Source organism: Prionailurus bengalensis, chromosome B3, assembly GCF_016509475.1.
Source record: "Prionailurus bengalensis isolate Pbe53 chromosome B3, Fcat_Pben_1.1_paternal_pri, whole genome shotgun sequence".
NCBI lineage: Eukaryota > Metazoa > Chordata > Mammalia > Carnivora > Felidae > Prionailurus > Prionailurus bengalensis.
In genome coordinates this window covers 29,966,573-29,990,642 of record NC_057355.1, presented here as the reverse complement: position 1 = coordinate 29,990,642, position 24,070 = coordinate 29,966,573, and the positions used below count along the sequence as shown (strand labels likewise).

General features: G+C 38.6%; 1 protein-coding gene across 3 annotated transcripts in view; it reads left to right on the top strand.

The window, feature by feature from the left end:
- The first annotated feature begins 4,228 nt into the window (after positions 1-4,228).
- The window catches only part of SCAPER (S-phase cyclin A associated protein in the ER), a 535,605-nt gene continuing 515,763 nt past the window's right edge, over positions 4,229-24,070 (top strand). For 2 of the 3 annotated variants that reach the window (XM_043554938.1, XM_043554936.1), the window contains exons 1-2: positions 4,229-4,301; positions 11,665-11,732. In XM_043554938.1, coding sequence (XP_043410873.1) covers positions 11,727-11,732 — 6 coding nt within the window. In that variant the 5' untranslated portion in view covers positions 4,229-4,301; positions 11,665-11,726. The other variant, XM_043554937.1, reaches the window with a different exon arrangement.

Genomic DNA, 24,070 nt, shown 5'->3' with positions numbered 1-24,070 from the left:
CCCACAACCCTGAGATCAAGAATCACACACTCTTCTGACTGAGCCAGCCAGGTGCCCCTCATATAATTTCTTTACGTGGATTAAATACAGTCCATGCGAAGTGCCTCAGCATGGTGCCTCCTACAGTAAATACTGAAGAAAAGCTAACTCCCTTTAGCTATTATTATAGCCTAATGATTCAAAGAGGAGCTTTGGAGTCAAAGAGACCTGGTTTCAAATCCTAGCACTACCCCCTTCTAGCTGTCTGCCCTAGGAAAAGTAAATCTAGGGCCTTTCTTGATTTGTAAAATAGTAGAAATTACCTAATTCTCAGGGTTTTTTTTCAGATGAAATAAGACTCTCTCTCTATAGTCTTGCACATAGAAAATTCTTAGGCAAAATTAGCTATTACTATTCCAGTAATAAGGAACAACTTGAACAAAGAGGAAGAAATGAATTTCAGGGTTTCAGTGTACTGTATTTTGTCTGGAACACAGGCTGGTTGAGGAAATGGCCTGGAAATGAGGTTGAAGAAGTTATCAGGCCTGATTCAAGCCTTGTGGGCCATGTTAAGGAGGCTGGAGAGATAGTAGATCCACACAGCACATGGGACAAGTGATACTTTAGCACAGGCTAGGTTATGGTGCAGTAACAAATGTACCAAGCATCTGAGTGGCTTACCAAAATAAATGCTGCATATCCATTGGGGAATCATGCAGTTACATAATCTGGTTCTGTTCCATGCCATCTTCACTCTGGAACCCAGGTTGATGGAACAACTTTTCTCTGAAATAAATCACTGATCTTGTGGCAGACAGATAAGAGACATGGTGAACCCACAAGCTGGATTTTAAAATTTCTGCTTGGAATTGATCCTTCTTCTCACATTTTATTGGTCAAAGCAAGTCACCTGGTCAAGTCTGCCATTGGTGGGGCTGAGGAAGGGGCATTTCATGGAAGGGCACCAGAATATTTGGCAGAACAATAATCAGAACAGATTTTGTGGCAAAAGTTAATGAGCTGTGGGGCGCCTGGGTGGCTCAGTCAGTTGAGTGTCTGAGTTCAGCTCGGGTCATGATCTCACGGTTTGTGAGTTTGAGTCCCGTGTTGGGGTCTGTGCGGACAGCTCAGAGTCTGGAGCCTGCTTCGGATTCTGTGTCTCCCTCTCTCTCTCTGCCCCTCCCCAGCTTGCACTCTGTCTCTCCCTCTCTCAAAAATAAATAAACATTAAAAAAAATTTTTTTTTAAGTTAATAAGTGGTAATCCAATTAAAAAATGACCAAAGGATTTGAATAGACATTTCTTCAGGGACATACACAAATGGCCAATAAGCACATGAAAAGCAGTTGAACATAATTAGTCATTAGGAGAATATAAATCACAACCACACTTTACCCACTAGGATGGCTGTAATCTAAAAGACAGATGATACAACGGTTGGAAAAAGTGTGGAGAAATTGGAACCCTTGTAAACTGCAGGTAGGAATGTAAAATGGTGCAGCTGGTTTTGGAAATAGTCTGGCAGTTTTTAAGAAAGTTGAACATAGAATTAGCATATGACCCAGCAATTCCACTCCTAGGTCTATACCCAAGAGAAATGAAAACATATGTCCACCCAAAACTTATATGCAAATGTTCATAGCAATATTATTCATAATAGTGAAAAAGTAGTGATACCTAAATGTCCTTCAACTAATGAATGGATAAATAAAATGTGGTATATCCATACAATGGAATATTATTCAGCCACAAAAAAGGATTGAAGTATTGATACATGTTATACTGTGGTTGTGCTTTGAAAACATTATCCTGAGTGAAAGAGGCCAGTCACAAAATACCACATATTGCATGATTCCCTTCACATGAAATGAATAGGGAATTGAGGGAAAATGGGCAAGTGACTATTAATGAATATGCGGTTTCTTTCTGGAGTGATGAAAATCTTCTAAAATTGACTGTAGTGATGATTGCACAATCCTGTAAATGTTTTTAAAACCACTGAATACATTAAGTGGGTGAATTGTGTGGTATGTAAATTATATCCCATAAGGCTATTTTACATGTATATAAGAAAGATAATGAGTGTTTTTATTTTCATCTTGTTGGTTTTGAGAGGCTCAAGTGGAACTAACCAGGTAGTTAACCATGTAGATCTGAAGCTCAGGAGCAGAAATCAGGCCTGGAGATATATACTGGGAAATCTAGAGCACAAAAATGCTAACTGAAATTATGTAAAAAGAAGCAATCACCCAGAGAGTGTGTCCAGTGGGAAAAGAGAGGGCTTGCACCTATCCCTGAGGGATACCAACATTTAAGAGATGAGAAAAATAAGAGGAGACTTCAAAAGAGATGAAGAAAGGGTGGTTAGAGATGAAAAAGTGAGATCAAGAGAGTAAAAATGGTAGGTGAGGAAAAAGTGTTTCCAGAAGGAAGAAGTGTCAAAATTTGCAGAGAAATTAAGTGAGGTCATGATGAATACATCCAAAGCATCTGTAGTCAGGTGAGCCCTAGTGACTTTGGAAAGAATGGTTTTCATAGGGTGGTAGGGAAGAAACCAGAGTGCAATAACACTAGTTATTAGACATGAGTTGTAGTTGATGAAGTAGAGACATCCTACACTGGAGAAATGTAGTTGTGAAGGGCAGATCTGCAAAGAAGAAAATAAAGTGGAGGTTGAAATGGGGTTTGTTGGGTGGAACATTTCAAGATGGGAGAGGTTGTTTAAACCCTTATGGGAATTAAAAGAGAGGAGAAAAGGAATAGTTGATTAGAGGAATAAAAGCCCTGACTACACTTTATGAAATTGCAGTATGTTCCCTACTCCATCCCTCTTATCCTACTCACTTTGTTTACTGTAGTGCTTATCACATTATCATGTAATTTACTTATATGTTCACTATTTATTGTCTCCAGCTGGCTCCAAGAAGGCAGGCATCTTTATTTATTTTTATTTTATTTTTTAAAGCATTGTTTTAAAAATGTTTATTTATTTTTGTGAAAGAGAGAGAGGCCATGAGCTTGGGGGGGGGGCGGTCGGGGAAGGGCAGAGAAAGATAGAGACATAGAATTGGAAGCAGGCTCCAGGTTCTGAGCTGTCATCACAGAGCTGGAGGTGCTGGGCTGGAACCCATGAGCTGTGTGTGAGATCATGACCTGAGCTGAAGTTGGATGCTTAACCAACTGAGCCACCCAGGCACCCCAAGGCAAGCATTTAAAAAAATGTTTATTTATTTTGAGAGAGAGAGAGAGAGAGAGAGAGAGAGAATTCCAAGCAGGTTCCACACTGTCAGCTCAGAGCCCAATGCACGGCTTTAACCCAAGAACCATGAGATCAGGACCTGAGCCAAAACCAAGAGTCAGATACTTAAAGAACTGAGCTACCCAGGTGCCCTAGAAGGCAGGCATTTTTAATGTTTTTTTTTTTACTTATTAACTCCAACCATCTAAAATACCATTTGTCATATGGTAAATGCCCTACAGACAGTTGTTAAATAAATAAAAGAAATTTTCTAAGGAGGCAAAAGGGGAAAGGAACCAGAACATAGCCATTTAATATGGTTCCTGCCTTCAACAGCGTTTATAGTCTATTTGTGAGGCAGACTCCATTAGATTCCATGACTTCTGCTTATTGTGGGTAACAAGGGAAAGGGAAAGGTAGAGTCTGAACTTCCCAGGTGGATGAAAAGTGATGAGGAATATTCATTTGATAATTACGGTCAGCGCGGAGTTTTTCTATTTCATTCAGAACTATGATTTAAACATCGTTATTTAATTGGTGTGTTTATTTCGTCTTTGAGGTAGAGAAAACATTTGGTAGATCCTTGTACTTTGAGCCTTTCAAGGCTGGCACGCAGGGGATGAAAAAAGGTTTATCGCGGAGGGTAAGCAATGCTTGGTGTAGTGCTGCGTGCTTTTCCAAAGCGTTTTCACAAGTATAGATTTTTGTAAGGCGGACCTCTAGCTCGTTATCTGTGGGACTGTGACAATAAGACAGGCGGAGGGAAGGGACTGAATCCAAGATTGTGGCTAAAAGCCGCGGTGAGAATGCAGCCTAACGAAGGGAAGAACTCCACCGAAGCAACCGCGCCGGTACAACGAAAGCCAACCCACGCCAAGTCTCCCCGCCTTCTCTGCCGGTCGGCGCGAACCTGGCTGCGCCTGCGCGCGGGAGGCCGCAACTAGGGAGGGGAGCAGCACGGCCCCGGTTGGGGGTCACGTGGTGCTCCGGCAGCTGCCCCGCCCCCCGTAGCCGCCCCTCCCCGCCCCGCCCCTTTCCCGGCGGGACGCTCGGAGCCGCCCCGAACTGCGCAGGGCTGCCAGGGGTGAGTGTCCGCGAGGGGCGCGCGTAGCGCAGACCCAGGAGGCCCGGGGCTGGGGCCTGGCCGGGCGGAATGCGTTGCGGGGTCCAAGGGACAAAATGGCGGCGGGTACTCCCCTTCACCCTCTCCCCTCACCTGGCAGTGTGGGCGGAGAGGGTCAGCGATCGCTGCTGGGGGAGGGGAGCCACGGCTGCTCGGGAGGGCCCGGGGTTCCTCTGAGAAGGCCTGGGGGCGAGGGTAGGCAGGCTCCGGCCTGCGCTGCGGGTTCAACTGGGGTGGGGGTGAAGGTGGGGATGGGTACTGCCTCACCCCTTCACTGAGTACGCGGTGGTGCGCGTGTTGAGGCTTCTGGAATGTCCAAACTGCAAGGGGTTTCCATAGGAGACTCCCACCCAGCCCTTCATTTGACAGGTGATCGCCATCATTTCATTCTCCGCAGGGTTTACCACGCTTTCCCTGCTTGATGATTCGGGTCTTAGCTCTGCTTGGGAAGCAGGGCGGGAATTGTCTTACAAATTCGTAAACTGAGGCCTGGAGGGGTGAAGACTTGAACCAGTGCCTCACACCTGGGAGTATTAGGACCCAGCCTTCTGCCTGTGTTAGTACTCCTTCCCCCCCCCGCCCCAGTGAGTGAAGGGATTTTTAGAAAGCAGTCAGAAAACTGGTTCTCTGAGCACCTGCTGCTGTCAAGTGGCTCCCGCTGGGATGGGGCTGCCTGCCTGAGACCAGTTTCCTGTTGCTCGTGGATTGTTCCCTCCTTCTATATGTGCTGAGATATTTTCCATGAAAATGGCTGTTCATTATAGTCATTTTACTGAATAGATAGCAATTCCTTATAAGTACCATAGTTTGGTATGGTTTGCACATTGATTTCACCAACATTAGCTATTTCATTCTCATAATCCAAGGTAGAAGGGTGGGCTAGGCATTATGTTCATTTTATGAATGGGGAAACTAAGGTTCAGAGACGTTATTACTTGCCCCAGGGTCACCAGCTGGTGAATTGTTGATCTGGGATGATGCTTTTATACCTTGGGTTGGTAATCTGACCATTATCCCACTCTGGTTTATTTTGGTGCCCTGGCCCTTGTATTTTTTTTCTAGCTATGACTTTTCATCAAAATGTGTTGGGTGCAGATTGATTTATGTCACATATGGAAATGATCTGAGTAATATTCACTAAGGAATTAATATTTTAATTAATCAGAGAGTCAATTTTTAATATGACTTGGAAAGTTTCTTTGTGGGAGGAAGTGTGAGAATGAGGGCTTTGAAGGAAGACTGATTTGAGTTTGAATCCCAGCTTCACTACTTGTCCTTTGGCAGATTACTTAATTTTTCTGAGCCGTGGTTTCCTCATCTGTAAAATAGGGATAATGTGATTCACCTCATAAATTTGTTGATAGCAAGTAAATGAGGTATGTGTACAGCATTAAGAACTGCTCCTCGCCCATAGTAAGCCCCCAACAAATGCTTGCCTCTTCCTTCTCCGCATTCCCTTGAGCTGCAATTTTTTTGTTCTCTGTAGTTAACCACTTTACGTTAGTCCACCTGGTGAATTGTGCATGGACGCATAATCAATGTTGCTATACAAATGCATTTATAAATAATTTTGGTTACTAAGGTTCAAAGGATATAGTGTTTTAAACATAGATTTAAAAAATATCCTTAGGGCTTCATAGATACTTAATCACTGAAAGGTTGATTTGATGTTAACTTTATTAATAGCTTCACTTAACTACTTTACAGGAATGTTAAGATGAAGGGGGTTGATATTCTATCTTTTCTTTCACCTTCCTACCTAGCCACAACTCAACCTAGTTTTAAAGGAGAAACAAAAGTTATTTGGGAATCCCATGTGAACATTCTTTAAACACTTAGATGGTGGTGGTAAGTGGGAAGTTAAACAGAATTCTCTCTAATGGTGCAACCTGATATCCATTGTGAAATTCACGTTTCTGAAATTGTAGAAGTGAGAACTGCAAATGGCTTGAATAACAAAATAAGTAGTAAAAATCTGTTTCCAGTTTTATGCTGGGATGGTAACCTTTTTCACACACATGTTTGGCTTTGGCAGTAGATATTATGGGAAAAGCAAAAAGATCTGCAGTTCACTGGTGAGGCCACCTTAAATTATTAGAAGGAAATGATTTATAGAAAGACTTTATTCTGGACATAAAGATTTCATGGAGCTTTGCTAAAATAATGACTACTTTTTAATGATAATTTCTTCAATAGTAAGTTCATTATATATCTTGAAAACGTGAATTAGAATAGTAGAATTAATTGCTATGTACCAATTTTCTATTTCAGTAATTATGTATGCATGCACAATTTTGTCTCATAAAAGCTAATCCCCTTTCATTGTTTGGAAGCATATCTCAGAGGTATTTCATTTGTAAAGATTTCAGTATGTGTTAGGCCTATTTAATATAGTATTGCAAAAGAGAGGTAGTTTTGGTTTTTTCAAAGAGGCATGCCAGGTTCATGGGAGAAGATAAATTCATCCTGTGTGATTTATTCATGGTAGTATATATGGAAGTGCTCAGAATTGAAAACTTCATTAAACAACTGGAATTATAAATAAAATGTCTATATTCTTCAAAGTACTTATTTTGCCATAATACACTTAATTTTCCACTTCGCAAAGCTGTGAACAATTACTGGTAGTTTTTGAGTATGCCTGTGACAGCATTGTTTACCAGACTCAGGGAAATACTTGGATTGTCTTCAGTTTCAGAAAATGCAAGTACATGAGTGGTAGACTTTGTGGACACTGGAGATTGTAAACCCCAGCTTTGCTAGAATTTATTGGCGAACATGAGAACAATTCATAGATGTACTCACCTGGTTTCTGTTAGATGGGTCTATATTTTTTAGAGTTACTAACAGGCTTCTCACCATTTGGGCCTGCCATTTGCTTCTTGCCCTTTCACAACCTGCGTACCTAAACTCAGATGAAGAGAGGCAGGCCTTTCCTGGCCCTTGAGCCAATCTTCCCATTTCCATTTGTAGGACTCAGGTGTTTCCACAGACTTTCTGGGACTGTAGAGCAGACTAGGACAAGTGACACTTCAGTTTATCATTGGCAGCTACTTGTTTTGAAATCTCTGGCCCAGGGTCCATTTCCTGTTTACTGACTTGTTTATTTTTTGTGCTCCATTTTCTGCTTGCCCATTGTTTTGCTGTAGCCTAGAGTTTCTCAAATTTATTTGAGGAGCACTGCCAAATATTTGCCACATCCATTTTTGTATATTAACTGATTTTTTTGTTTATGGTAACATTTTAGATTTTCTTTTAAAATGTAAGTAAAAGGGGCACCTGGGTGGCTCAGTTTGTTAAGCATCCAACTTTTGATTTCAGCTCAGGTCATGATCCTATGGTTCTGAGATTGAGCCCCACATAGGATTCTGTTTGGGATTCTCTCTCTCCCTCTCTCTCTGCTCGTTCTCTGCTTGTGCATGCTCTCTCTCAAAAATAAATATTAAAAAATAAATTGTAAGTAAAAGTGTTTTATTTAGGGAAAAATGTTATATGAATAATAGTATGGGTGGTAGTTAATGGCAAATATGAAAGTAGTAACTGCTTGAAATTTTGGAAGTTCTGGATTAGGTGTTAGGTTTTTTGTTTTTTTTTTTAAACAACTTATTGCGATATCTTTCACACCATAAAATCAGCCATTAAAGTATACATTTCAGTAGTTTTTTGGTGTATTCACAGAATTGTGCAAACATCACCCCAATTTTAGGACATTTTCAAAACCCCATATGAAACCCCATAACAGCCATTCTCTATTCCTGACTGTCATCTCTTCTCCTTCCCACGTTCTGCATGAGCCGTAGGCAACCACTAATCTACTTTTTTTTCTCTGTGGATTTGTCTGTTCTGGCATTTCATATTAATAGAATCATATAATAGGTGGCCTTTTGTGTTTGGTTTCTTCCACTTAGCATAGTATTTTCAATGTTCACCCATGCTGTAGTGTATCAACACTTCCCCCCCCCTTTTTTTTTAACTCTTTAATGTTTTAGAACAGTTTTAGGAGCACAGAAAATTTTTTTAGGGAAAGTACGGAGATTTCCCATATGTTCCCTGTCTCCACCTAGCCTTGCTTCTCTCATCATCAACATCCCCCACTAGAGTGGAATGTTTGTTAAAATTGATTTAACTTACATTGACAAGTCCCTATCACACCAAAGTTCATAGTTTACATTAGTATTTACTCTTGGTGTTGTATTTATGGGTTTGAACAAACGTGTAATGACATGTATACACCATTATAATATCTTAAGGAATACTTTCATTGCCCTAAAAATTCTTTGTATTCTGCCTGTTTATCCCTTTCTCCCTAACCCCTATAACAATTGATCTTTTCCCTTCCATAGTTTTGACTTTTCCAGAAACTTCATGTCTTTTTATGGCTGAATACTATTTTATTGTGTGGATATACCACATTTTATTTATCCATTCATCAGTTGATGGACATTTGGATGGTTTCACTTGTTGAATATTATGAATAATGCTGCTATAAACATTTGTGTACAAGTTTTTGTGTGGACATATGTCTTTATTTCTCTTGGGTATATACCGAAGAGTGGAATTGCTGGGTCATATAGTAACTCTACCTTTTGAAGAACTACCAGATTATTTACAAAACCAGCTACAGCATATGACATTCCGAAGTTTATGTTGCCTCCACAATTTTTCCACATCGTCTCCAACACTTGTTATTGTTTGTCTTTGGGATTGTAGCCATCCTCGTGGGTGTGGGTGTGAAGTGATATCTTATTGTGGTTGTGATTTATATATCCCTAATGATTAATGATATTCAACATCTTTTCATGTTCCTATTAGCCATTTGTCTATCTGTTTTGGAAAACTGAGGACATAGCCTTTTTTTTTTTTTTTTTTTAAGTAGGCTTCACACCCAGCACAGAGCCCAACACAGGGCTTAAACTCATGACCCTGAGATCAAGACCTGAGCTGAGATGAAGAGTCAGACACTTAACTGACTGAGCACCCAGGCACCCCAGGACATAGTTTTTTTAACTTCTTCATTTTTATAGATGAGACTTCTGATACTCAAAGAGATCAAATGACTTCTCATGGTCACAGCCAGTGATTTGGTTGACTCCAGTGTCTCTATATACTCTTTCTACTACATCGTGCTTTCTCCTACTTTTTATTTTTTATTTTTATCTATCTATCTCCTACTTTTTACAAGTGAATACAGATGAAGTGATCTGGAAATTAAGATGTAGAAGACATCTGTCAGCTGGGGATGTCAGAGTAGGCTTTATGAAGATGACTTTAGAGTTGGCCTTGAATAGTTAAAAGGCTTTGAATATGTAGGAGGGTGAGAGGAAGGCAACATGGTGAGCAAATATTCTTTAGCATGGGCTTTATCAAATAAGTATTTAATATTTATTGAATGCCTGGTACTGTTCTAGGTTCTGAGACCATAGCCGTAATGAAACCAACAAACACCATGAAACTTATGTTCTTGTTGGGGGGGGGGGCGGAATGGACAGTATACCAATTAAGTAAATACTATAAGGTGATAAATGCTCTAGAGGAGAAGTGGGATAGGAAGTGCCGGGGGTGGGAGTCAGGATAAATGGGTTGCAATTTAATGTATTTTAATTTATTAAATAATTTAATTTTGTATGTAATCTTTACACCCAGCATGGGGCTTGAACTCTCAACCCTGAGATCAAGAGTTGTGTGCTCTACTGACTGAGCCAGCCAGGTGCCCCTAAATGGGTTGCAATTTTAAATAAAATGTTTGGGAAGGCTTCACTGAGGAAGTGATATATGAGTAAAGATGGAGTAAATCTTGAGTCTTTCAGATAAGTGGCCAATAATTAAAAAGCCCTGAGGCCTGAGTGTGTCTGGCATGTTGGGGAACATAAAGAGGCCAGTGTGGCTGGAGTGGAATGAACACCAAAGAGGAGAGGAGTTGAGGTATGGACAGGGAGGTATGAGTGTGGTAGGCTACTATGAAGACTTTGGCTTTTACTCTGAGATGGGGAGTAACTGGGAGAGTTGTGAACAGAGAGGCACTGCATTAAAAAATAACAGTTTAATTGAGGTATAATTTATACAGCATACAATTCAGCCATTAAAAAAAATGGCTTTTGTATCCACAGACTTGTGCAACCATCACCATAATGAATTTTAGAACATTTTTGCCATTTCAGAAAGAAACCTCATGCGCATTAGCAGTCACTCGCATTTTCCTCCAACTTCCTAGCCTTAGGCAACCAATAATCTATTTTCTGACTCTGTGGATTTGCCTGTTCGGGAAATTACGTATAAATTATTCGATATGTTATCTTTTGTGACTGGCTGGCTTCTTAGCATAATGTTTTTAAGGTTCCTTCATGTTGTAGCATGTATAAGCACTTTATTCCTTTTTATGGCCAGGTAATATTCCATTGTATGTATATACCACCTTCTATTTATCCATCATTTGATGGACGTTTGGGTTGTTTCCACTTTTGGCCATTATGTATAATGGTGCTATGAATACTTGTGTATAAGTTTTTGTGTGGACTTATGTGTTGTATTTTAAAAGGAGCAAATACACTTGGCAAAGGATAAATTACCTGGGCTCTGATCCCAGAAGCAACTAGGTTCCAACTGCTACATTTCTTCATTCATTAGCTTTTCTTATGGGATTAGGTCATTCTATACAGGAATATCTTTGTTGCTTTGTGTTCTATCTCGGTTTCTGCTTTGGGTTTGAGTAAAGGTTTGGCCACATTATATTGATATCCTGAAAAGTAAGATATGTTCTATGTGGAGACTTATATAATAGTAATTAAAATATTCTGATAAAATCTCAGTTTTTGAAAGTTCCTAAGAATAGGTATATCATGTTTTGTATCCTGGGTTGGCATTCATTAGTGGGTCATAAATCAGTTCAGTGAAAGCAGCATTTGAAAAATGAGAAGGAAATCTCAGAGTACATCTCACACAATAGGTATAAACATCACTTTATGAAACTTTTGTTGCAGTTAAACATTTGTGAACTGAGTAAGGATATACTATATGTGTGTTCTGTGTACTATATAGATGGTAGTAAAAAAAAAGTCTCTGGATTGAGAGATCATAGACTCTTAATGTAATTAATTAACAGTGTTTCTCTTGTATTTAATTAAAACAATTTTTTGGAGAGCACTGAGGTATTGTTCAGCATGGAATATTTAAAACATGCGATATTACATCCAAACAGTATAAAAGAGCAATTTTATTTTTTTGTTTAATGTAATGACAAACTTGTGGTAATGAGACTTCTGTCTTTTTAAGAATAAATGTTTTTTTGACAATCTTATGACTAAGATTTTTTTTTTTTTAATTGTAGGAGTCACACCCCAGGGGTTTATGTGGTAAATGAGCTTCTTGGCATACCAACGGAATTAAAGAATGATGGTAAGTGATCAAGCTACCTTAAACACTAACCTGTTTTTTTGTCCTTCCTTCCATCTCTTTTTCATTTATTATCTTTGCAGTATACTCTAGAGCATCAGAGAGCTTTATTTCCTTTTACAGCTTCATAGTATATCCTGTTGATTTGTGTTGTTTTTAAATAGCTCTGATGGGCAAAGTGTAGTAAAAGCATTGCTTGTTTGCCAACTGTGATGGTAAGGAATGTGGCCAAAAACCTGAAAGTAAATTAAAAATGCCTGTGATCATCCATAACAGATAATTCCCATAATGAAAGTATATTCACTTTACTTTTTGTAACATTTCCTGTAATTCTAACAAATAAGAATTGAAAACTGATAGCTTGATAGGGAAAAAGAGAAAATAATTGAGAATTAAGCTTTTGTGTTCTGCCTAATTACCAGGAAGTAAAGAGTTCAAAAAATCTAAAAAACACTTTGGTCTGAACCTATTAATTTTACAGCAACCATCCTCTGCATTTCTATAGTTCCTGAGGGCATATTGTAATATCATACAAAAGTTTTTCCTGGTGCTAACTTGAAAATATCAAGAAAGGAGGAAGTTGATTCAGTAGCCACTGTTTATTTTTTTACCTATTTATTTTTAATCTTTATTTATTTTTGAGAGAGAGAGAGAGAGACAAAGCACGAACAGGGGAGGAACAGAGAGAGGGAGACACAGAATCTGAAGCAGGCTCCAGGCTCTGAGCTGTCAGCACAGAACCCGACGTGGGGCTTAAACTCACAAACCATGAGTTCATGACCTGAGCCGAAGTCGGATGATTAACCAACTGAGCCACCCAGGTGCCCCAGCACCCATTGTTTAAAAGTCAGGGAAGTATGATCAGATTCTCATCCAAAATGGTAAAACTGAAAAGAGTTTGTGCTTAGCAGGGCTAACTTCAGTTACTTATTTTTGTTGAATACCTCGTTTACAAATGATGTTCATTTATTCATGATGTACTTATTTCAGTCATTTATTCATGATATCTTTATCATGCCAATTATTCATCATTCATGGGAGAAGATAGATGGTAAATACATAAGTATATGATTTAAAATATAATTGTGACATGTGCTACAAAGGAGTACAGGTTTGTTCGAGCATATAAAAGGGGTCCTGGCTGAGTCCGGGGGTTAAAATACTTCATTTTGAGAGAGTTGCTGTTTAAGTTGGAACTTGAAAGACCAGTAGGTTTTATTTATTTATTCTATTTATTTATTTTTTAAGAACAGTAGGTTTTAGTTGGGCTAAGAGAAACACCATCATCAAGGTGTCATCAAGTATTTGATTGCTTTTCTTCCCTTCTCTCTACCATCTAGTGTGTTTCCATTATATTAAGCTTCTTTATATGATCCTAATTGCCTAGAGGCAGATTTTCTATTTTTTTGGCAGAGTATCACATGACTGATGATGTGTCCTTCTCAGTGAATCACATCAGAAAGCGTATGATGGTCAGTTTGTCTTGCTTTTGGTCATGTTACCTTTGATCACTTGGTTAATACAGGATTGTTTTTCTGTTTAAAGTTTGTGTTTTCTCTTTTGAAATTAATGAGTAGTTTGTTGAGAGAGACTTTGAGGCTGTGTAAATACCCTGTACCTCATCAAATTGTCACCCGCTAGTTTTAGCACTCAATGATGGTAACACTTACTAAACATCTGTGAGGAAAAGGTTGACATACCCACCTGTCCGTGTCTGGATACTTGGATTTTTTATTTTATTTAATGTTGTAGTCTATTACTATCATTATTTATTTTGATGCTCAAATTGTTCCAGATTTAGCCAGTGGAAGCTCCTTCAACCTGGCTTTTGCCATATGTCATTATTCTTTGAGCATTTCTGTACTTTGTAGTGTAACAAACTGATCCAGGTTCATTTGTGTTTTCACTGCCTCATTCTTTTTCCCACCTTATTACACAGGCTAGGGCCTTTCTTTAGAGGGAAGTGGTGATGGTGGGCAAGATCCTTGTCTCTTTCAGCATTATAGCATTAAATATGGTGTTTGTTGTAGTTTGTGAAGAGTTTTTATCACATGCTTTTTTTCATCTGTTGAGATGAACATAGGGCTTTACTCCTTTATTTTGCTTATTTGGTATATTACATTAATTGATTTGAAAATGTTATACCAGCCTTGCATATTTGAAATAAACTCAACTTGGTTGTGATATCTTAGCTGGATTTGGTGTACAAATCTGTGTGTGTGTGTGTGTGTGTGTGTGTGTGGTATTTTCACATCTTCACTCTTTTTTTTTTTAATTTTTTTTTTCAACGTTTATTTATTTTTGGGGGGACAGAGAGAGACAGAGCATGAACGGGGGAGGGGCAGAGAGAGAGGGAGACACAGAATCGGAAACAGGCTCCAGGCTCCGAGCCATCAGCCCAGAACCTGATGCGGGGCTCGAACTCCCGGACCGCGAGATCGTGACCTGGCTGAAGTCGGACGCTTAACCGACTGCGCCACCCAGGCGCCCCTCACATCTTCACTCTTGAACTGGGGGCCCATGGAACGGGATCCTTTAAGACATCCAACAAACGAGCCCACTCATGCCTGCATGGCACTATGAAGAGCAAGAAGCCCTTTGTTGGCTGGCTGGGTGGAGTGGTTCTACCTGGAACCAGGGCTTGCAGAGCGGGTCCCCTTAAGACATCAGGGTTTGAGGGGCGCCTGGGTGGCGCAGTCGGTTAATCGTCCGACTTCAGCCAGGTCACGATCTCGCTGTCTGTGAGTTTGAGCCCCGCGTCAGGCTCTGGGCTGATGGCTCAGAGCCTGGAGCCTGTTTCCGATTCTGTGTCTCCCTCTCTCTCTGCCCCTCCCCCGTTCATGCTCTGTCTCTCTCTGTCCCAAAAATAAATAAACGTTGAAAAAAAAAAATTAAAAAAAAAAAAAAAAAAAAAAAAAGACATCAGGGTTTGAATCCCAGCCCAGCGCCTGGGGAGGGGGGAGACTGTGGAGTGGTACAAACTGGTGTGCTGGCATCTACACCGCACTGTGAGGACGGCTTAAACAGAGTGGTTTGGGACACCTGGTCCAGGGAGAATGACTGGGGTGTTGCTATTTTTCTCCCCATCACAACAAGGTGGGGCTTCAGGGAATGGGCAGTGGGCCCACAGTGGAGGCATGATGCACCTACACCAAATCACGTCTCTCCACGCCTGGTAACTGCATATCTACTGGAGCAAGACTGACACTGACCAGACCAGACAGCCCCTCATCCAGACCAACGCAGTCACTGGTTCCACCGCAGCATCAGATATCTGTCTAATGGTTTTGCATTTTCCGATTTGAGTTTTGGTCAGTCCTTACTGTTTATATACATGTATAAGTATATAATTTTTTTTTTCTTCTTCCTTTTCTTCTGCATGTTCCTTCCCTTCCCTATTCTGGTTACTCTGGTTGTTGGTTTGTTTAAAGAGACCTTTTTAATCTATTCTTTTTATACCTCTTCTGTATCTCCTTCTTTATTTTCCCCCCTCTGTCTCTCTGGATTAAGCCATATAGTTCCTCTGATACTTTGCCTGATCAGTTTTTTTTTTCTTTTCTCTTTCCTCACCCCTGTCATTTCTCTCTTATTCCTATGGGATAAGGCTTCTTCTACCACCAACCCCCCGCCCCCCTTAAAGATTTTTTCCAGGGTTACTTCAACAAACAAAGCATACCTGGTAGAAGGCCCAAACCACCACTATGAGTAGGGAAATAAAGCAACCAGAGTCACAACAACAGAGAACATGCAACACACTCCAAAAACACCTCCTGAAGGGCCAAGCCCTGGACAGTATATGAGCCTTTTTTGATATAATAGTGCTCGCAGGTGCAGGCCACATAATAAGCTATTAAAACACACAAGGGACAGAAAACTATCCAAAATGATGATCCAAAAGAATTCTCCTCAAAAGAAATTCCAGGAAGAAATGCCAGCTAGAGAATTGCTGAAAACAGATGTAAACAATATATCTGAGCAAGAATTTAGAATAATAGTCATAAAATTCATAGCTGGGCTTTAAAAAGCATAGAAGACAGCAGAGAATCTATTGCTTCAGAGATCAAGGAACTAAGAAATAGTCACCATGAATTAAGAAATACTGTAAATGAAGTACAAAATAAACTAGATGCAGTGACATCAAAGATGGAGGAAGCAGATGGGAGAATAAGTGAAATGGAAGATAAAATTATAGAAAATGATGAAGCCAAGAAAAAGATAAGAAAATACTAGATGAGGAGGGGGGAATTAGAGAACTAAGTGATTCAATGAAATGTAATAGTATCCATATCATAGTTTCAGAAGAAAAGAGAAAGGGGCGGAAGGTTTACTTGAACAAATTATAGCTGAAAACTAATTTGGGGAAGGAGGCAGACATCCAAATCGAGGAGGCACAGAGAACTCCCTTCAGATTTAACAAGAATATGTCTTCTCCATGGGATATCATGCTGAAACTGGCAAAATACAAAGATAAAGAGAGAATTATGAAAGCAGCTAGGGACAAATGGGCCTTAACCTACAAGGGTAGACATATAAGGGTAGTAGCACACCCGTCCACTGAAACTTGGCAGGCCGGAAGGGAATAGCAGGAAATATTCAATGTACTGAATAGGAAAAATATGCAGCCAGGAATCCTTTATTCAGCAAAACTGTCATTCAGAATAGAGGGAGACAGAAAGGCTTTCCCAGACAAACAAAAACTGACGGAGTTCATGACCACTAAACCAGCCATGCAAGAGATTGGAAGGGTGACTCTGTGAGTGGAATGCTGCAAAGGCTACAGAGGACCAGAGATATCACTACAAGTGTGAAACCTACAGATAACACAATGACACTAAATCCATATCTTTGAATAATCACTCTGAAGGTAAATGGACTAAATGCTCCAATCAAAAGACATAAGGTATCAGAATGGACAAAAAAACAAGACCCATCTATATGCTGTCTACAGGAGACTCATTTTGGATCTGAGAACACCTTCAGATTGAAAGTGAGGGGATGGAGAGCATCTATCATGCTACTGGAAGTCAAAAGAAAGCTGGAGTAGCCGTACTTACATGAGACAAACTAGATTTTAAACTAAAGGCTATAGCAAGAGATGAAGAAGGGCATTATATCATAATTATGGGGATCTATCAAGAAGAGCTAACAATTGTAAATGTTTATGCCCCCAACTTGGAAGAACCCAAATATATAAATCAGTTAATCACAAACAAAAGCAACCTTATTGGTAAGAATACAGTAATTGCAGGGGACTTTAATACCCCACTTACAGCAATGGACAGATCGTCTAGGCAGAAAATCAATAAAGACACAATGGCCTTGAATGATACACTGGATGAAATGGACTTGACATTATTGACATATATTGACATATATTGACATCTTGACATATATTCAGAACTCTTCATCCAAAAGCAGAAGAATACACATTCTTCTTGAGTACACATGGAACATTCTCGAAGATAGATCACATACTGGGTCACAAAATAGTCCTCAATAAATATAAAAGAATTGAGATCATACCATGCATATTTTCAGATCACAAAGCTATGAAACTTGAAACCAACCACAAGAAAAAGTTTGGAAAGCCACCAAATGCGTGGAGATTGAATAATATCGTACTAAGGAATGAATGGGTCAACCAGGCAATTAAAAAAGAAATTAAAAATGTATAGAAGCAAATGAAAATGAAAACAAGACAGTCCAAACCTTTTGGGATGCAGCAAAGGCAGTCCTAAGTGGAAAATACATTGCAATCCAGGCCTATCTCAAGAAATAAGAAAAATCCCAATACAAATTTAACCACACACCCAAAGGAACTAGAAGCAGAAGAGCAAAGAAACCTCAAAGCCAGCAGAAGAAGAGAACTAATAAAGATTAGAGCAGAAATAAATAATATAGAATCCAAAAAAGCCCAGTAGAACAGATCAATGAATCTAACAGCTGGTTTTTTAAAAAAATAAAATTGAGAACCCTCTAGCCAGACTTTTCAAAAAGAGAAGAAAGAGAACCCAAATACATAAAAATCATGAATGAAAGAGGAGAGATCACGACCAATCACTCAGATATACAAACAATTTTTAGAGAATACTATGAAAAATTATGCCAACAAACTGGACAACCTGAAATGGACAAATTGCTAGACACCCACGCACTACTAAAACTCAAACGGGAAGAAATAGAAAATTTGAACAGACCCATAACCAACGAAGAAATGGAATCATTTATCAAAAGTCTCCCAACAAATAAGAGTCTTGGGCCAGATGGCTTCCCAGGGGAATTCTAACAGACATTTAAAGCAGAGTTAATACCTATCCTTCTCAAGCTGTTCCAAGAAATAGAAATGGAAGGAAAACTTCTGGATTCATTCTATGAAGCCAGCATTACCTTGATTCCCAAACCAGACAGAGAACCCACAGGCCAATATCCCTGATGAACATGAATGCAAAAATTCTCAACAAGATACTAGCAAATCGAATTCAACAGTGTATTAAAAAGAATTATTCATCATAACCCAAGTGGGATTCATTCCTGGGCTGCAGGGCTGGTTCAACATTTGCAAATCAATGTGATACATCACATTAATAGAAGAAAGGGTAAGAACCATATGATTTTGACAATAGATGCAGAAAAAACATTTGACAAAATACAGCATCCTTCCTTATTAAAAACCCTCAGGAAACTCGGGATAGAAGGAACATACCTTAACATCAAAAAAGCCATATATGAGGGGCACTTGGGTGACTGTTGATTGAGCATCCAACATTGGCTTGGTCATGGTCTTGCAGTTTGTGAGTTACAGCCCCACGTTGGGCTCTGCTGACAGCTCAGAGCCTGGAGCCTGCTTTGGGTTCTATATTGCTCTTTCTGCCTCTCCCCCACTCATGATGTGTCTCTCTGTCTCAAAAATAAATACACATTAAAAAATTAAAGCCATATATGAAAAGCCCACAACTAATATCATCCTCAATGGGCAAAAACAGAGCTTTCCCCCTGAGATCAGGAACACAACAGAGATGTCCACTATCGCCACTGTTGTTTAACACGGTGTTGGGAGTCCTAGCCTCAGCAATCAGACAACAAAATGTAATAAAAGGCATCTAAATTGGCAAAGAAGAAGTTCAGACTCACTTTTTGCACATGACATGATACTCTACATGGAAAACCTGAAAGACTCCACCAAAAAGCTGCTAGAACTGATACATGAATTCAGCAAGGTTGCAGGATACATAAATCAGTGTACAGAAATCGGTTGCATTTCTATGCACCAATAATGAAGCAACAGAAAGAGAAATCAAGAAATCGATCCCATTTGGAATTGCACCAAGAACCATAAAGTACATAGAAATAAATGTAACCAAAGATGTAAAAGATCTATATGTTTAACCATAGAAAACTTATGAAAGAAATTGGAGAAGACACAAAGAAATGGAAAAACATTCCATTCTCATGGATTGGAAGAACAAATATTGTTAACATGTTGATACTACCCAAAACAATCTACACATTCAATGCAATCCCAATCAAAATAACACCAGCATTCTTCACAAAGCTAGACAAACAATCCTAAAATTTGTATGAAACCACAAAAGACCCCAAACAGCCAAAGTAATATTGAAGAAGAAAACCAAAGTAGGAGGCATCACAATCCCAGACTTTAGTCTCTACTACAAAGTTGTAATCATCAAGACAGTATGGTGTTGGCACAAAAACAGACACACAGACCAATGGAACAGAATAGAGAACCCAAAAACGGACCCACAAATGTATGGCCAACTCATCTTTGTCAAAGCAGGAAAGAGTATCCAATGGAAAAAAGGCAGTCTCTTTAGCAAATGGTGCCTGGAGAACTGGACAGCAACATGCAGAAGAATGAAACTGGACCACTTTCTTACACCATACATAAAAATAAACTCAAAATGGATGAAAGACTTAAATGTGAGACAAGAAACCATCAGAACCCTAGAGGAGAAGATAGGCAACAACCTCTTTGACCTCAGCCATAGCAACTTCTTACTCGACACATCTCCGAAGGCCAGGGAAATAAAAGCAAAAATGAACTATTGGGATCTCATCAAGATAAAAGACTTCTGTACTGCAAAGGAAACAATCCACAAAACTGAAAGGCAACTGACAGAATGGGAGAAGGTATTTGCAAATGACACATCGGATAAAGGGTTAGTATCGAAAATCTATAAAGAATTTACCAAACTCAACACCCGAAAAATAAACAATCCAGTGAAGACACGGGCAGAAGACATGAATAGACACTTTTCCAAAGAAGACATCCAGATGGCCAACAGATATATGAAAGATGCTCAACATCACTCATCATCAGGGAAATACAAATCAAAATCACACTGAGACACCACCTGACACTGGTCAGAGTGGCTAAAATTAGCAACTCAGGAAGCAACAGATATTGGCAAGGATGTAGAGAAACGGGAACCCTCTTACACGGTTGGTGGGAATGCAAACTAGTGCAGCCACTCTGGAAAACAGTATGGACGTCCCTCAAAATATTAAAAATAGAACTACCCTTTGACCTAGCAATTGCACTACTAGGAATTTATCTAAAGGATGCAGGAATGCTGATTCATAGTGGCACTTGTACCCCAGTGTTTATAGCAACGCTTTCAACAATAGTGAAAGAATGGAAAGAGCCCAAATGTCCATCAACTGATGAATGGGTAAAGCAGATGTGGCTTATATCTACAATGGAATACTACTTGGCAACGAGAAAGAATGAAATCCTGCCATTTGCAACAACCTGGATGGAACTGGAGAATATTATGCTAAGTGAAATAAGTCAGAGAAAGACAGGTATCATATGTTTTTACTCATATGTGGAAGTTGAGAAACTTAAGACCATGGGGGAAGGGAAAGGGAAAGGGAAAAAATAGTTTTAGGAAAGGGAAAGGGAAAAAATAGTTTTAAACAGAGAGGGAGGCAAACCCATAAGAGACTCTTAAATACAGAGACCAAACTGAGGGTTGATGGTAGGGCACGGGGGAGAGGGGAAAATGGTTCATGGGCATTGAGGAGAGCACTTGTTGGGATGAGCACTGGGTGTTGTGTGTAAGTGATGAATTACGGGAATCTACCCCCAAAACCAAGAGCACACTGTATGCACTGTATGTCAGCCAACTTGACAATAAATTATATTAAAAAAAAAATAGTTTGAACTGGCAATTTACTTTGCTTGTATTATCCTGTTAGGTTCTGTTATCAGGGTGATGCAGGCCTCATAAAATGAGTTGTGTTCCTTCTATTTTATTTTCTTTATGAATTTAGTGTAATTTTTTGTTTACATGGTTTGGAAAATTCACCAGTGGAACCCATGGGATCTGGATTTTTTTCTTTTGTGGGACTCAGTTTCTTTAATAAATACTCAGATTTTGTTTCGTTTTATGCCAAAGTTTGATAATTTATGTTTTCCAAGGAATTTGCATTTCATCAAATACTGTAAATTGATATTTTTAATATCCTTTTTTTTTCTTTAAAGGTTGGGGGTTCTAGAATCTACAGTGATGTTTCTTTTTAATTCCTGATAATGGTTAGTTTTGTGTTTTTTTCCTTGATCAACATTTCATTGGTGTTTTCAAATAGCCCATTTTAGGTTTTATTAGTTTTTTACTATCATAGGTTTGTCTTGTATTTTATTTATTTTTGGTGCTTAATATTTCCTTCTTTTCTGGAATTAATATGCTACTGTTTCTAGCTTCTTGAAATAGAGACTCAGATAATTGGTTTTTAGCTTTTTGACATTCTCTCATTTATGGCTATACATTTTCCTTTAAGCATGGCTTTGGCTGCTGTACAAGTACTGATGTATCATATTTTTATTATGATTCAGTTGAAAGTATTTTAAAATTTCCAGTGTGGCTTCTTGTATGTATGTTAGTTAGAAATGTATTGCCTAATTTCCTAACGTACAGGGATTCTTCTGGTTGTCTCTCTTTGGTACTTTCTATTCTTTGAAATTTAGTGCGGCCTGCTTATGACCCAGGATATCAACAGTCTGGAAAATTCCATACACTGGAAAAGAATGTATATATTCGATCATTGTTGAGTGTTGGGTTCCAGATGTGTCAGATATGTCGAGTTTGCTCGTTATGGTGTTCAGACTTCTGTATTGTTAACTCTTTTTGTCTATTCTGCCATCTTCTTAAGAGGTATGTTAAAATCTTCCATAGTAATAGTGTTTTTTTTTTCTATTTCAGTTTTTCCTTTTATGATATTAGATGTATATTTAGAATTGTTACATTTTACTGGTTGATGAACCTTTTATCATTTTGAAATATCACTTTGTCTCTAGCAGTAATCCTTGCCTTAATGTTGGTTTTGTTCAATATTGATATAGTTACCATTCTTTTTTAAATTTAATTCCAGCAGAGTTAACATACAGTGTTATATTAGTTTCTGGTATACAATATAGTGATTCAACAATTCTCTGTATTAGTTTTCTCTTGTTCTTGTTCATTTGTTTGATTTCTGTATATGAGTGGAATTGTATGCTATTTGTCTTTCTCTACCTGACTTATTTTACTTTGCATTATACACTCTAGACCCATTCATGTTGTTGCAAATGGCAAGATTTCATTCCACCTTATGGCTGAGTAATACTCTAATTTATGTGTATACTACATCTTCTTTATCCATTCATCTGTCAATGGCTGCTTCCATAATTTCACTATTGTAAATAATGCCGCAATATAGAGATGCATATATCTTTTTTATTTAATGTTTTTATATTCTTTGGGTAAATACCTCATAGTGGAATTGCTGGATCATATTGTAGTTCTATTTTTAATTTTTTGAGGAACCTTCTTACTGTTTTCTTCAGTGGCTGTACCATTTTGCATTCCCACCAGCAGTGCACAGGGTTCCTTTTTCTCCACATCCTCACTGGCACTTGCTGTTTCTTGCGTTTTTGATTTTAGACATTCTGACAGGTGTGATGTGATAGCTCATTGTGGTTTTGATTTGCATATCCCTGATGATCAGTGATGTTGAACATCTTTTCATGTGTCTGTTAGCTGTCTGTCTTTTGAGAAATGTCTGTTCTGTCCTCTGCCCATTCCTTAATTGGATTATTTGCTTTTTTGTGTGTTGAGTTGTATAAGTTCTTTATATATTTTGGATACTAACCCTTTATCAGATATGTCCTTTGCAAATATCTTCTTCCATTCCATAGGTTGTCTTTTAGTTTTGTTGATTATTTCCTTTGTGCAGAAGGCTTTTATTTTCATGTATTCCCATGCCTCAGGAGACATATGTAGAAAAATGCTGCTATAGCCAATGTCAGAGAAATAAACTGCCTGTGCTTTTTTCTAGAATTTTTATGGTTTTAGGTCACATTTAAGTCTTTAATTAATTTGAATTTATTTGTGTGTATGGTGTAAGAAAGTGGTCCAGTTTCATTGATTTGCTCATAGCTGTCAGCTATTCCCAACAGCATTTGTTGAAGAGACTGTCTTTTCCCCATTGTATATACTTGCTCCTTTTGTCAAATATTAATTGACCATAAATGTTGACATATTTGTAGGCTCTCTATTCAGTTCTGTTGATCTATGTTTTTGTGCCAGTACTATACTGTTTTGATTATTATGGCTTTGTAATATAACTTGAAATCTGGGATTGTGATACCTCCAATTTTGTTGTTCTTTTTCAAGTTGGGTTTTTTTTTTTTTTGTTTTGTTTTTTTTGCCATTTGGGGTCTTCTGTGGTTCCATATAAATTTTAGGTTAGTTTGTTCTAGTTCTGTGAAGAATGCTGTTGGTATTTTGATAGGGATTGCATTAAATCTGTAGGTTGCTTTGGGTAGTAGGGACATTTTAACAATATTTGTTCTCCTACTCCATGAGCATGGAATATCTTTCCACTTATTTGTGTTGTCTTCAATATCTTTCATCATTGTTTTATGGTTTTCAGAGTATAGGTCTTTCACCTTTTTGGTTAAATGTATTTCCAGGTATTTTATTATTTTTGGTGCAATTGTGAATGGGATTGTTTTTTTAATTCTCTTTCTGCTACTTCATTATTAGCTTATGGAAGTGCGGTGGATTTCTGTGTATTGATTTTGAATCCTGTGACCTCACTGAGTTTATTTATTGTTCTAGTAGTTTTTTGGTGGAATTCTTAGGGTTTTTGATATATGGTATGATTCATTTGCAAATAGTGAAAGTTTTAGTTCTTCCTCACTGATTTGGATGCCTTTTATTTCTTTTTCTTGTCTGATTGTTGTGGCTAGGACTTCCAGGACTATGTTGAATAAACATGGTAAGAGTGGACATCCTTGTCTTCTTTCTGATCTTAGCTCTCAGTTTTTGATGTTGTTT